The sequence below is a fragment of the Silene latifolia genome, chromosome 1, assembly GCF_048544455.1.
Source record: "Silene latifolia isolate original U9 population chromosome 1, ASM4854445v1, whole genome shotgun sequence".
NCBI classification, from domain to species: Eukaryota; Viridiplantae; Streptophyta; class Magnoliopsida; order Caryophyllales; family Caryophyllaceae; genus Silene; species Silene latifolia.
In genome coordinates this window covers 91,126,985-91,142,701 of record NC_133526.1, presented here as the reverse complement: position 1 = coordinate 91,142,701, position 15,717 = coordinate 91,126,985, and the positions used below count along the sequence as shown (strand labels likewise).

Genomic DNA, 15,717 nt, shown 5'->3' with positions numbered 1-15,717 from the left:
TTTAATTGTTAAGTTTATTGCTGTCATTATTTCTAGTATGAGTAGCTAAATACCTTGTGCTAGGATGTAGGGAATCTGTAGTATAGGCGGCATTAGAATAGGAAGACCTAGACGCGTCATGGTCGATCGACTAGCCTACCCGGTCGATCGACCGGGCCCGTGAGATTTGCTTCGTTTTAATTAATTTAATTGCTTTATTTGACGAATCGAGTGCACGCGACTAGTTGAATGCTTAGGAATTGACCGACCCAATAAAGATCGAAAGATAGGGAAGGAAGATAGCCTACCTAATTAAGACGACTAGATTAATGAGATCGAAAGATGAGTTAATTTAGACTTTTAAATCACTTTTCAGAACGAAAGTTAGCATTAGTGATATTAGGGACCCGTAGCGAGATCGAAAGATGCTACCTGTTGAGAGTAGACCGAGAGGACTTCTTATTTTCCCGTCTCACGTGATTTTTTTAGACTTACCTAGGACACTGCCGCCGAAACTATAGTGAGCCGACCATTTTAGCACCCTTTTAAATATTTGATTTCATCTACTAGCTTAGTTTACTTTTCATTTATTGCCTTTAGTTATAGATCGACACAAATCAAATCCCCCTCACATTTGTTACTTTAGACTTAAATAAAACAACTATTAATTGCATCGCCTCCCTGTGGTTCGACCCTGACTGCCACTAGTTATAGTAGTAGTTTGGACTATAAATATTATTTTTGGTGCACACAACGACAGGCATCATTATCCGTCTTAAATATATTTTTGACGTAAATCAATTAATTCATTGTAATTTTAATTATCGTTATTTATTTATTGTATTATATGGTTTATATTTACTTGTTCTCACATGTAATTAATCCTAAACCCTACTTCGACATTAATCAGTGCTAATTACATGTTCACCGACTTAGTTAATTTTCACATGCTAGGATCAAAACGTTGTTTGTTGCATTGCATGCATATAATCGACAACATATCGAGTATGAATAATTTCCCTAATCATTAGTAGAGGCCGCTATCGAGGCGGGCGGGATTAGGTGTTCATTAAAAGGACTTCCTAATACGTACCCTCACCCCTTACTCCAGATCTCTGTAAACATCCGTGTTCATTGGCATCCACGGGAAATGTGTGGCGTTGGGTTGATTGTAAATATGAATGGGGTCAAGGGGCACAAGCACACTGAAAATACCCCAACCCTCCTATTCTCTTTTAGTATAAGATATAAGATACTCCCTCCTATTTTAAATTACAAATTCTCATTATAGACGGTGCATATCCCTCTATAGCTATAGACGGGCTAGGTAACATGGACACTCCTTCTAATCGGTGTTCACGTGTCGGACACGACACTCGTTGGACACACGTCAAAACGTGTCGGACACTTGTAAAGCCGTGTCTAACTTTCATCTTTTATTTGGGCACGTGTCATGTACGTGTCCATGGTATTTTGAGCCGTGTCCATGGTATTTGGACACACCTTCAAACGGAATCAAGTTGAATTTAAGGTAAATGGCGTGAATTGTTATATGGTTGAATTTGGTGGGGAATAAGTTGAATTGGGGGTAAATGATGTTCTTTAAACTTGTAATGAGATGTCGAAATAGATTGATTATAAGTTGGTTTTTGGTTTTGAAAATGAGAATGAGTTATAACTAACGTCAAGTTTTACCTTCACTTATTTAAAGTTAATATTCAATACTTTTTCAAAAATAAAATCGCACATAAATAACTATAAAATATATATTTTATTAAATTTAAATGACGTGTCCCGTGTCCTAAATTTCATGGGATGTCGTGTCGCGTGTCTGTGTCGTGTCAGTGTCCGTGTCCGTGTCCGTGTCCGTTTTGGTGCTACCTAGTAGACGGGTTAAATATCCACCCACTTTAAACAAAACGGGTTAAATGTTAACACCTTAACGCCAAATGTCACCATTGTCATTTCCTAAGCTACAATAGGTAGTTTATCACAAGGAAATGGTAATGGTGACATTTGACGGTAAGGTGGTGACATTTGACCTGTTTTGCTTAAAGTAGGTGAATATTTGGCCCGTCTATAGCTATAGACGGATATCCCCGTCTATAATGAGACGCTTTGATTTTAAATAACCTTCCCTATTTCCTTTTTCGTTTATTCACAAAACTCTCCCTATCTCTTTTTATGGTAAAGTTTTATGCTTATGTTAATTACCTCACAAAGTTCCTACCCTACAACAATACCCCACAATACCTATACTCTATGCTTATTTTAATCACCCAACTCACAACAACAATCCGTCTCAGTGTAGATGGATACTATCCGTCTAAAGCTGTAGACGTATAGTGGCCCTCTCACAAAATGCAAGTGGGGTATCCATTTCCTACCCACTTGCACTATCCACTCTCATTTTGTGAGAGGGAACATGTAGACGGATAATGTCTCTCTAAAGTGAGAATTTGTGTCACAACAATACCCATAATACCTTCCCTCTCTCCAATTACTTCACCCCACAACAATACTTTATGCTTGTTTAAACCAAACCCTTAAATTTTGTGTCAACCCATGAATAGGGAAGATTATCAACACTAGGGGGAGTATAAGATATCACAAATTCTCATTATATACGAGAGATATCTGTATATAGTTATAAACGGGCTAAATATCCATCCACTTTAAGCATATTTGACCCGTCTTTCACTTCAAACGGATATATCCGTCTATAGTGAGACTAATTGATTTTTTTTTTTTTTTTTTTTGAAAGGAACCCCGAAGGTTCTACTGCATTAACGATAAATCAGCAATAACCGCATCGTTCGCAATCAAAGGCAAAACCTCTGACCACACGACTCGACCAACAACTCTAGGAAAAGGATGAGCTAGAGCATGGGCCACCCCATTACAGCTACGACTAATGTACGACCAGACAACAGAACTAAAAGAATTACATAAAGCAAAAATGTCATCAAGAACTAAAGAAAAAATGCTCCTGCCAGTAACCGGTTTCTTCAAAGCATTCACAACTTGTAGGCAATCGCTTTCGACAATGATTTCAGCGTGACCTCTCCGCCTAGTCTCTCGAACCGCTTCCAAGACCGCTACCGCCTCAGCTATATGCACCTCCCACGTTTGTTCCATGACGATCGATAGGCCCCATAACACCTGCCCCCCCTTCACCACGACATACCACACCCAACGTCACACCATCGCCATCTCGAACACCCGCATCAGTATTGATCTTGACAAAGCCATCTTTCGGTGCAATCCAACCCTTCTGCTTCCCCGTCGTATCCCCCGTCATCCCTCCACCTCGCTCTTTGTTTCGCATAAAACCCCCACCCTCAATCTCATCCATCACATCCCGTATCCTCCTCATGATTCCAACCGGGTCAACCTCCTTTGCGTTAAACACGACATTATTTCGGTGCTCCCACAACGCCCAGCAACCTACCATAAACCATCCACATTCCCGAGCTCCAAAATCCCTCCACCTCACTTCCACCCAATCCCGAACGCTCCCTTCACACGCCTCTTCTCCGCTAAGGAGACCAATCCCCTCCGACACCCGTTGGGCAACCACACAGTCTCTAAAAAGATGGATACTAGATTCAAAGGAAGAATTACGAAAGGAACAGAAAGAAGACTCACCTCGAACTCGAGTGGCAATGTTTGCTCTTGTCGCCAAAGCTTCGCTGCACAGCTGCCAAAAGAAGAGTTTCACTCTAGGCCAAACCGGGATTTTCCAGAGCCTGCTCCATAACCACTTCTCCCTCTCCCAGCTAGACACACCTCCCACCTCCAAGAAATCGGTTCCCCCAGCCAAGAGGCGATAAGCTGATCGTACCGTGAAAATCCTATCTTTCTCCGCACTCCAAAACCACTCGTCATGTACCATATTCTCGCTGAGTCTAATATTCTTAATTCTCTCCCCTTCGAACAGTAAGAAAAGGCTGTCAATCAAAGCTCCATTCCAAGTCCCCGGTGCATCACCCATCAGCGCAGAAACCATCAAGTTCTCATTCCCCACACCACACGGTGAGATAACCCTCCCAGCCTGATTTCCCGTGACCCACGCATCACCCCACACACGGGTTGTCAAGCCATTTACCACCCTCCGTCACAGGCCCAATTGAAGCGTAGCCCTAGCCTCGTGAATACCCCTCCAAGTATAGCTCGGGTGATGGCCTAAAGGAGCCGACATGAACTCGTCATTTGGGTAATAGCGAGCTTTCATAGTCCGAGCCCATAAGCTATCCGTTTCAGTAGTAAGCCTCCAAGCTTGCTTACTCAAGAGCGCCAAATTAAAGAGCTTGAAATCACGAAAACCCATTCCCCTCATCCCTTTCGGCTGACAGAGCTTCTTCCAAGCCACCCAGCTAATACCCTTCTTGCCCTCCTCGTGTCCCCACCAGAACCGTGACATCATAGAACGGAGCTCCTCGCAAAAGTCAACGGGAATTTTGAAGATACTCATAACATAGGTATGGAGTGAATTGGCAACTGCCTTTAAAAGAACCTCCTTACCAGCCCTAGACAAGATTTTCCCGCGCCAACCTTCTAACCTTTTGCTGAGCTTGTCACGAAGAATATTAGTGAGAACTTTCTTGGACCGCCCCACCACCGTAGGTAGACCCAAATATCTCTCCTGCTCCTCAACCTCAACGATGCCCAACCGATTTGCCAAATTGCTACGTTTCGTCCTTGGCACTCCCTTACTGAAAGAAACAGTAGTCTTATCCAAGTTAACCAACTGCCCGGATGCACTCTCATATTGACGAAGTATACCGCTCACCACATCAGCCTCCTCCTCTGTGGCTTTGATGAAGAAAATACTATCATCAGCAAACAAAAGATGTGATATAACCGGTGCTCCAGCTGAAATCCGCACTCCATGAAGAACATTGCTTTCAATCGCCCTTCTCATAAGATCAGACAAGACTTCGGCGCAAAGAATGAAAATATAAGGTGAAAGGGGGTCACCTTGTCTCAATCCCCTAGTCGGTCTGAAGGTCCGTGTCGGCTTCCAATTTATAAGGACCGCAAAGGAAACCGTGGAGACGCACGTCATTACTCGGTCAGTCCATTGCCCATCAAAGCCCATCTTTTGCAGCACTCTCTCCAGAAATCGCCACTCAACTCGGTCATACGCCTTTGCCATGTCCAATTTAATAGCCATGTGACCCTTAGCCTGCCTTGAATTCTTCATGGAATGGAAAACTTCAAACGCAATAAGCACATTATCCGATATCATTCTTCCAGGTGTAAAGGCCCTCTGATTTTCAGATACAATGTCACCAAGGAATTGCTTGAGGCGATTGGCGAGAACTTTCGAAACCAATTTGTAAACCACATTGCAAAGACTGATGGGCCTGAAGTCCCTAATCTTATCCGGAGCTTTCTTCTTCGGGATGAGTACAATATTTGTTTTGTTTATATCCCGTGGGGAGCGCTCACCTCGGAGAATCGCTAAAACAGCGCCCACCACCTCCGGACCAACTAAACTCCAATAAGTTTGGTAAAACAAACCATTCATACCATCAGGACCCGGCGCCTTTAACGGGTGCATTTGATTAAGAGCATCAATAACCTCCACTTCGCTGTAGTCTTGCCGGAGAACTGCGTTCATTTGCGTTGTAACTCGGCCACCTATACCCTGCAAGATCTCCTCAAAATCAGACGGGCTTGACGTGGTAAACAGCTGCTGGAAGTATTCATTAGCCACGTTCGAAACAGCCTCATCCCCAATTCGTTCTATCCCACTATCATCAATAAGCTTCGCGATAAAATTCTTCCTTTTCCTTTCTCCCGCCCTAGTATGAAAAAACTTGGTATTACGGTCACCATCTTTAAGCCACAAAGCTCTCGAACGTTGCCTCCAGTACTGTTCCTCCTGTCTTTGTAGGGTAGCAATTTTCGCGATCAAGACCCTTCGTTGTTGCACCTTTAGCTCAGACCGGTCCCCTTCGTTCAGTCTCGCAAGTTGTCTTCTTTTTCGTTCCAACTCCTTCCCAATTTTATTAATATTCAGCTTTTGCCATCCTCGCAATTCCCGAGCACATTCATCCAGCATGGTCACCAAATCCCCTCTACCTCGCACAACCCCCCTCTCCACGGCATCCCCACACCCCTCCTCCCCTACCCAAATCTGCTCAAAGCGAAACGGTCTCTCTTTCTTTAACCCCATCTCCTTCATATTCAAAATAAGCTTGATCGGTGCATGGTCGGACCACTCACGATCCAAGTAAAGAAGCCGAGCAAAAGGGAATAAGTCGAGCCAAGGCGTCGTACACAGAGCTCTATCCAATCTAGATTGTCGATTGGCATCTCCCGCTTGTCCATTATCGAAGGAAAACGCATAACCTTCCCAAGGTACATCACGCATTTGGCAATCATCCACCGCGGCTCTAAAATTGTTCATCTGCCATTGAGGACGGGTTCCCCCTTTCATTTCTGTGGAGAACAAAATTTCATTAAAATCGCCTATACAAATCCAGGGCAACGAGGATTGTCGACTCAGAAGACGCAACAACTCCCAAGAAAGGTGACGGTCAGCAACCGCAGGCCATCCATAAAAACCCGTAAGTCTCCACTCCCTCCCCTCACACCTCACAGTGAAGTCCATATGATGAACCGAAGCAGACATAAACGTGCAGTCGATCTCCTTCTTCCAAAGCATAGCTAAGCCCCCCGATCTTCCCATACTATCAACCTCCATACCAAAATAACCCTCCATCCTCTCCCTCACCCTCCTCATCTCACGACCACAAAGTTTTGTCTCACATAAAAACAATATGGCCGGGGCTTCCCTTCGTACAAGAGCACGAAGGGCACGTGACGTATCGGGGTTGCCCAAGCCCTGACAGTTAATGCTTAGAATATTCATTGGGCCCGGCGGGGCTGACCTCCGTCAACCTCCGCCTCAGGTATTAAGACGCCCCCGTCTAAAGCACATTTCAATTTCTTCTGAACCATCGTGCAGCTGTTCTCATCCCGCCCCCTCTTTCCCGACTCATTCACTATCAGCTTGGACTCAGGCAGTATTCGAGAATCATTAGGCATGCCCTGTTGACGTAACAGCCTCGTCCACGTCCCACCCCTCATACCAGCCGAGACCCCCTGATAACCCACCATCTCACCACTCCGCCCCTCCTGTTCACACGCCTTCTCCTCACATACCTCCACCACCATATTCTGGATACTCAAAGACTCATCCTCCACCCGTGTTATCTCCCCCTGCAAAGACACCATATGTGGTTCAAAAGGGCCTCCCTCAGTCCCCTGGCCTTCCTCCAAACCAGGGAACCTGGCTTGCTCCCTCACTGCATTCGTCAGATTTAAAGAAACCCCGCTTCCTCCTTCCCCCGTCAGCTCCTCGACCCCTTCTCCCTGGCCAGTTGCTACCTCTGAAACAATCTTTTTCTTAGAGCGGAAATCAATGGCAATGGATTTTAATTTATCAATCATATTCGAGATGATATCCTCATCCTCTTGTTCCTTGACCGCATCAAAGCTATCTCGCAAATTCTTAGCTGCTTTACCCGGGCCTTCTTTTACCGTTTTGACAACTTTCCATGGTGAAGCTCGCAACCAATCCCCGAACTTAAGGTCGTCTTCCTCATAAGGTCCATCGTCACAATCTTTTTCGCCGTGTCCTATGAGGCCGCAACCATAACAGTACGTAGGTAACCGTTCGTACTTAACATCAAAACTAACAGACCTCCCTCCCTTCATGCGAATGGGAATCGTTGCTTTTAGAGGCTTCCTGATATCATATAAGACTCGAATCCGTATAGCCCTATCAAGCTCCACATTCGGACCATATTCCACATTAATAAACGTTCCCAACAAATCCCCAAGCCGACGAGCATTTGCAGGACACGTTCTCCCCGCAATTGGTAAATCATAAATCCGGGTCCAAATAGGAAAATGAAATAACGAGACATCAGTGAGCTTACCCTATTAGGTTCCGCGAAACACCACAAGAATTTGTCGAAGTGCCAAGGTTGACCCTCCAAAACCCTATTTTTATCACGCTCAGACTCAAATCGAAAGATGAAAGTCTTTTCTTTGGCATCAACAACGTTCCCCAATATAGGCTTCGACGGATTCCACAAATTTGTCATGGTTTCGATTGCGGCTTTGACATTAATCGATCTTGTTGCCCACAACTTTCCCACCAGTAGCATCGAACCCTTCTCCTCCACCGTTTCAACCTCCTCTTCCCAATCAAACGAACTCTCCTCTCCCATAGGTGCCTTCCCATCCCGGTGATGGCCTATCATGTCCCTCCTCCTTAGCACCTGCACAAAAACGAAGCAAAGAAAACAAGAAAAGAAAAAACAAACAGAGAGCCAACCTCACGATAGAAATCGCGAGAGAAGCCTCGAGCAAGAGGATGAAAGACCAAGATTTTTAGACAAAAACCAAGAAATTTAGACGGAGCCCTAGGAAAACCCTAGGACGAACAGAAAATGCAACTTCTTTATTCTTATTGGTTCATAGTGAGACTAATTGATAAGATATAACAAAAGAGCTGGCCTCGACAGATGGAACAATCACCTTTCTCGTTTGACAACACTTTATATCCATACAACATGAGACGTTATAAACTGTTCAGTAATTACAATACTACAATCTTACTGAAGAATGCTCCATTTCAATCATACAACGAGAATTCGAGATGGAGTAGAAAACAAAGATCGAAACTTCAAAACACATCAAATTTAGATCCTACCATTATGGGTGACTAACAGCGTCGTCTCTCCCACTACTACAATTTCCTCACTGGAAACCCATATTCACCTATTTCCTTTCTGAGTGATAAAATTTTTGACCAAGTATCCTGGAATATGGTAAAACAAAATTGTCGAAAGGGTCCATGACCGGGTTTCTCCATGGTAGAAATCAACAATCTATATTCTGACAAAGCAGTCTCGGAAAGTGGCTCCAAAAATTCACATTTGGCCAAGATTTCCGGAGGTGGCATCCCAGCAACAAGGTTGGTTACTAGCTTTGGAGCACCCTTTGGAAGAAGTTTAGAGGGATCTGATGGTAAGTTCTCTAAGGCAGTTGGAGAAGCACCGGGAAACACTCCTTGCTTGAAGGGGAGGTCTCGAGCAGGTTGTAGGCAGAAGTCTAACCACTGATAAATCAATGGAGACGGCCCTCGGATTCGTCCACCGAGGTTCTCTGATGGTGGGCATCTGGTTGTGGCAGGGACAGCCTGAAAGTTTAGTTTGTGATATAGAAGGTTAAAAACCTAATTATCGAGTTATTATGCAAACTTAAACAAACAACAAAACAAGTAATCACCCATTCAGCTTCAAGCCTGAAAACATCAGGCAGAATGGCAGATTAGCAATATAAAAAAGAACTGATCTAACTTAATATTTGGTAAATTTACCATTGAAAATTAAGAATATTCAAACACTGCAAGATGAGGCACAATGCAGTACAATATAAGGAAAGGTAGGATTTTAATCGGCGATCTATCATCTACATTCTACAAGCCCTCAGCCTCTACATCGTCATGTCCAAGCGATCATGGTTTTCAAGGTACCAAAGCTATAGCAAGGTGACTTAGATCAGGCCGCGACGGCCAATTTTAAGTCTCAAATCGAGATTTAAAACCATGCTTAAGACCTTACATCTCTATTATGTGAGTTCATTTATTGATCTATGAAATCCCTTCGAGAATATCACCGCTAGGACCTTGTACTTTCCTTTGACCAATAGTACTATCATAGTAATCTGACCTCAAAATCACAGTTGACTCCAAAGTCCAAACAATCTGATTATTACCCAGACCTATCACAAACCTATTACAACCTGTGATACCAAGTCTTGTTAGAAGAATCCAACATAGGTGCATGTTCAAGTGTAGTGTCTCAGCCTTTCCTATGTAAATATCCTTATGTTTTTGGCTTAATATGAAGTGTTTAGGTGTCATACAAACCCATATGCGGATGTTGAATGCCCAACATAACCGATTCAATTGTTGAGCATCTGTCAAGTCAAATTATCACCTTAGAGGCTTAGACTGCTCAGAGGAATTAGCTAAAGTGGTCAGTTTCAGACAAATTATAAGATGTCAGTTCTGTAGAGATATACCCATAAATCAGCCCACAAGCTAGCTCCTGATTTGGGAACAACAACTGCAACATTTGAAAGTCTCTTGGCAGCAGGAAGGATATCACTGCTCCATCCAACAGCAACCCAAGCATCACCCACGCTAAAGGCTTTTAGATAATTTGCACTGTCAAATAGCAGGACCTACATACGAGCAATTGCTGAGTGATTATTTAAATTGAGAAAAACATGACAGCTGTCCATACGTAAAGCTGTGGAACTGCAAAGCTCGTTTTGTAATGACAGCAAAAAATAATCGTCTTTCATAATACTATGAGTCTAAAACTTGGGAAGCAACAGAAAAACGCCACATAAATTTGAAAATTAACAAGGATTCTTTTTCATAGATATGGTCCTAACTGGAATCCGGAATTCCAAACAAAAATATTAAAAAACATTGTATCTTCAAACTAACTCCAGACAACAATATAGAGATAATACCTATATAAGTAACAAGGCACATTAGTATTCAGCCAAAAAAAGTCAATGTGCATGTTGGTTGGGGTTTCCATCTACCGAGATTCGAATACCAACACCATCTCTTAACTGTTAAAGCAAAATATGTTGCATCTGTAGCATTTTCTATTTTATTCTTTTGATAAGTAAAAGGATTATGTTAAGAAGGTAAAAGACGAGGGTAAAAACGAACAAGATATCCTCAAAGGCAGAAGGTAAGAGGACTACTAATTCACACATCAAATTACATTAAGAAAACCTTGATTAAAAGCCAAAGTTCCTCCCCAAATTTTTTTTTTATCATAATCAATCCTTGATTTCAAGCTGTATAGTCTCCGACTCCCTAATAATGCAACAATATATAACTTGGAACTACATTTCTTTCCCATCTTAATCTTCTTCAGCGTCATACCTGCTTTGTAAGCATAGCAAGATGCTGCTGTACAGCCCTTACCCCACCAGGAATATCTTGGTTAATATCATTTGTGTTATATGATCCTCCCATATACTTTAACACCACTCCAATGATCTCTCGCGGGGAATCAACCATCGCAATCCTACCTGAAAGCTCAGGACGCCATAAATCTTTCCAATCCTGCAAGGATACAGCAGATATATGAGTACTGATATCATCTTGACCTTGTATAGCAGTAGAGTCACAAGTCCTAGTAATGCACTATGACATGGTGGCGTGTTCAACCTCGAGTTTGTCACAACTTGCTTTTTACACGTTGACGTATTCCACCTCTAGATCATGTAAAGATGATGAATAACATGTTTCATGGATAGAAAAAACTATTGGAAACAAACCTCTATTGGAGCAAAACCAAGCTTGTCAAATTTGCTCTTCTTGTATGCTATGACCATGCTTCCCCATCGGTATGGAACAGCCCACGTTCTGCCGTCAGGGTCAGCTTTCCCTTCGTTATTCCTACGCAAATAAACCTGAGACTTTGTAAGTGAAAGCAAGCTATATGTAAACCAGAAGGTTATATGTTACACTATGCATTAAAAATCATCCTGAGATGTCAATTTACAAGGATATTCATAGAGCTTGTAGCTTATAATCTATCACTGCCCCAAAACATAGATGTCCACTTAGGCAAGCTTCTCTCAGTACGTAACATTTATTGACAAGGGTACCAAGGAGAATGGAGAACAAAGCAAATAGATACTTGATGGAGAATAATTTTAAAAAATTGGCTACAACATGGAGTGTACATCAAATTACAAGTTTGGGTACGACCATCCTATGTTAGGATGGCTTGAACTTCTACAGCTTTGTTGAATACTAAAAAAATTTATTGCTTACCCGAAAAACTTAAGTCCTCAACCGGCCCAAACCCCTTTTCGTATGCCTGTCTTAGCCAAGTTTTTTTTTTTCTAAATTCCCGGCATTATAAATTTTTCCTATTTATTGTCAATTACGCAAAAATCCTAGTTTCTTGGGAGTAAGTGGAACAACATACAAATATGGAATCTAACTAAATAGGCCAACTCCAGAATAAGAAGTGAAGACGATCTCACACCAGGCAACAACAACAACAACAACAATAACAATAATAATTGACGTGAGTGCTTGATAGCTACCGTCACTATATAAGAAGTGCGGACGATCTAGACATTTTGCTTTATTCCATCATATTAGCAAAAAGACTAGTGAATTTCTGGCTCAATTGGAGAAATGAAAAAAGATAAAGGTTTACAAAAAGCTGTAAAATTTGATCAAAGTAGAGCGATGATTTTAAGGAAAAAAAATTATTCCAAATGTTAGTCTTACGGGGAAAGATGTAAAACCCCTAACAAAGTAAAAAGCGATATTTTCATTAGCGAGGACTGAGGATGCCCAAATTGTTCCAAAACTTTAATATTTAAACCGTCATATGGAAAATTTGGAGAGAAACATGCTGGCAACATTGAACATTTCACGAAGCTTCTGAACAATGCGACAGCTGAAAAAAGCCACATTAGTATGCCTTTACCTTCCATTTATCTGGTAAACCCTTAAACCAGTCATAGTCCTCTGCCATTTGCATTGGCTCAATTACAGACTTGCCAATTGCAAGATCAAGCCAAGAGTCGCCAATGGTGATGAGATCAGCTGTTAAAACAGATTTTGGAGAAACATCAACCTTCCTTAAGGATCCTATTAGTTCGGAAAAGATGTCTTCAAGACTTCCACGGAACTGCACACTTATCTTTAATCTTCTTCCTTGAGATTGAATAAAATCCTGCATATCATGGAACATGCAAGGAATATTCCAGTGACAAATGGCATAGAAAAAGACTCAGTTCCAGCTAGCAAGCGACTACAGAAAAAAGAAAGAAGCAAATCTGCAGACCTTAATCCATGCAGGTGGCACAGAGCCCTGAACCGCTACCACACGTAAAGGGACAGTCAAAGCATAGGTCTTGGACTTCCAAGTTTCAAATTCTTGATGTAACTGCTCATCTTCAACAGTTTTCTCATTCTCTATAACTTGATCTGCATGGACATAAGCAAACCATATGACAAAAATCTAAGGGAAGAACAGACAAGTGGAATATGGCATAGGAAAATGATTTATCAAAGGAACATAAAAATTACACCTATGCGACTGGAATATTGACACAACAGAACTCGTGAATTGTCCCATATTTCTATGATCATGGCAAGACATTAGAAATGACTAAATCCTTGCATACAGTCTCATGCAAAATAGAATTCGCTTAGGAGTAGGATGAACCCAAGTCTCTCTGCATGTAACATGACTAAATTCCACTAAAAAGGCTCTTTTGACTTACAATCTTGAATTACTTATCCACTTAACTTATCCAAAATTTATAATCTTGTTAGAACTAATAAACAACTTGATTAATTCAATGATCATCTCAATTACAACAATTTGGTCCTATCAGTCCTACAGATGAATTCAAATGCAAAAGATCATTGTCGGTTTTGAAATTGCGATATGACCTCTAATTTCTTGTTAATAGATATTACTTCTCTATACGATAATATAACACGGCACAGCAATAAACCTCTGATCTGTAAGGTAAAAGGCTGTTTGATTTAAATAAGATACCTTCCCCAACACTTTCCTCTTGCACAGGTCGACTTCCAGTATCAACAGCAGCTAGTGCAGTACATCCCTTCTTCGTGAATGACAATGTAAAGATGCCAAGAGCAACAAAAAGCAAGGAAGAGGCCGAAAGCTCAACAAGACATCGAGGGAATTTGAGCCACGGCTTAGACAATTTTTGAACCAACGGAGCCTCACCCGATTGGTGGTCAGCTGAAACTTTCAGCTTAGAAAAGCCAAGATGTCTATTATGAAACACAATCAAAGGTCGACTCCATCCCGAACAATGAACCAAAAGGTTAGGGTTTGAATAATGTACAGCCAGGCAAGGCATAGAAATAACCGGAGCTAAGTTAATTGTTGAACCGCCACCATGTAGGTTATAAATGCACCCATTTGAGATTAAGCCCATTTAAAATCTCAATACTTCATCCAGAAACAGCAATTCCCCACCTATTCCACATACAAGATTCCAACTTTCTTAACAATGATTAACAAACACCAGTCCACAATACCAAACAACAATATCAGACACTTAATCCTAAAATGATTTGGGGTCGGCTGAAATGAATCATCCTTTCGAATCGTCATTGAATGGTAGCAGCCTCAAAATGCAATGAGATATAAAGAAGAGAACCCAACAGTTTGTTCAGACCAGCAAATATAACTTAGGTTTAATCACACAATTCCACACTCATATGAAAATAATTAGAAGCAAAAATAATTCCGATATAACAAAGCAATTTCGCAAATCTTTCATCAGAGAAATCAAATTTGAAAAACACAAATTCTCACAATCATGCAGTAGTAATATATTACCTTATCAAGAAGAAGAAGAAGAAGAAGAAGAAGAAGAAGGCAGTGTGGTTTGGAAACAGCAGATTATTATACAGGGATTTCAAATGAAATGCATCATGCTTCAGTGTGAGGTTATCATTCAGAGTTTGGCTTAAGTGGGACAATCGATTTTACTGATTTTCATCATAAAAATTGTAACCGAGGATGAGAAGAATGACCCTACAAAGTTTGGGAAACCACATAAATTCATCCATTCTTATTTGAGAGAGCACATATCCCACCAAACTTCTTCCTATTCGTCTCAAACAAAAAACGAGTCCAATAAAATAGATAGATTAAAACTCAAAAGTTAATGTGGCAATCGGGTTAGTCAAGTCGGGTCTTATTGATCGAGTCATATCGAGTTTGGGTCCTTTGGGTTGTGACTGCATTTGATCTGGGTTTGAGTCACTTATGGATCGGATTAGTCGAATCGATTCATAGCTCGGGTTCGAGTTGGGTCGAGTTCGGGTCGTTGTCAGCCGAGCCATTCGGATAGATTTGACGGGTCGGGTTGTTAACGACTTTATTATTGAATCGGGTCATTATCGGCTCGAATCATTTCGGGTTTGAGATAGGTTTTGTCTACTCTTGCTCCCCAATTCTTTAATGGGTTAATTTTTTCCGATTATTTTACTAGTTGGAGTTGAATTCTGCTAGAGTTGGCAAAAGTTGTCTAGACCCTAATAATCTATCCAATTTATCTGAAAATAGATAAAACCCGAAAATTTGTGAACCAAAACCGATCTAAAAGTTAAATTGATAAATCGATAGATCCCGAAATGTCTATCCCGAAATGGTAGGACCCGAACCGAATCGTGACATGACATTTTGAATAAGGTTTTAAAAAAAGGTTATTTTTTGAGAATAATCCAAACTAAGCCTTTTCTTCTCATATTAATCACAACTACTATTTAACTGAGAATAATCTTAACTATTGCATCATTTTACTTATATTGAACCTGCGGAAGGGAAACCATCCTAATTAACCGACCTAAACTTCATCATCTCCAATATTAATCCCCTTAATCTCACCAAACACCAAAATCAGAACTCACACCCCATCTCCATCACCAATTCCCTCATCTCCTCTTCATCACTCCTCGCCACATCTCAGCCACAACCCAACAATAATAGGAAACTGCCGGGATGCCGCCAATTGCAGGTCATGTGAGAACCGACTCACCACAATCTCCCCCAATTTCCCCCCAAATCAAACAAAACCACCAACGTACCTCCATCTCACTATAATTTG

General features: G+C 41.5%; 1 protein-coding gene across 1 annotated transcript; it reads right to left on the bottom strand.

Annotated features, from left to right (window-relative positions):
- Positions 1-8,496: 8,496 nt before the first annotated feature.
- LOC141607718 (uncharacterized) lies at positions 8,497-14,653 on the bottom strand. Its single transcript, XM_074427073.1, has 8 exons — positions 14,445-14,653; positions 13,629-14,078; positions 12,906-13,048; positions 12,546-12,794; positions 11,374-11,508; positions 10,976-11,158; positions 10,090-10,251; positions 8,497-9,202 (listed from the first exon to the last, which is right to left on the bottom strand). Exons 2-8 carry the CDS (start codon positions 14,035-14,037, stop codon positions 8,750-8,752), a joined length of 1,734 nt encoding a protein of 577 aa, XP_074283174.1. The 5' UTR covers positions 14,038-14,078; positions 14,445-14,653; the 3' UTR covers positions 8,497-8,749.
- Between the last annotated feature and the right edge of the window lie 1,064 nt (positions 14,654-15,717).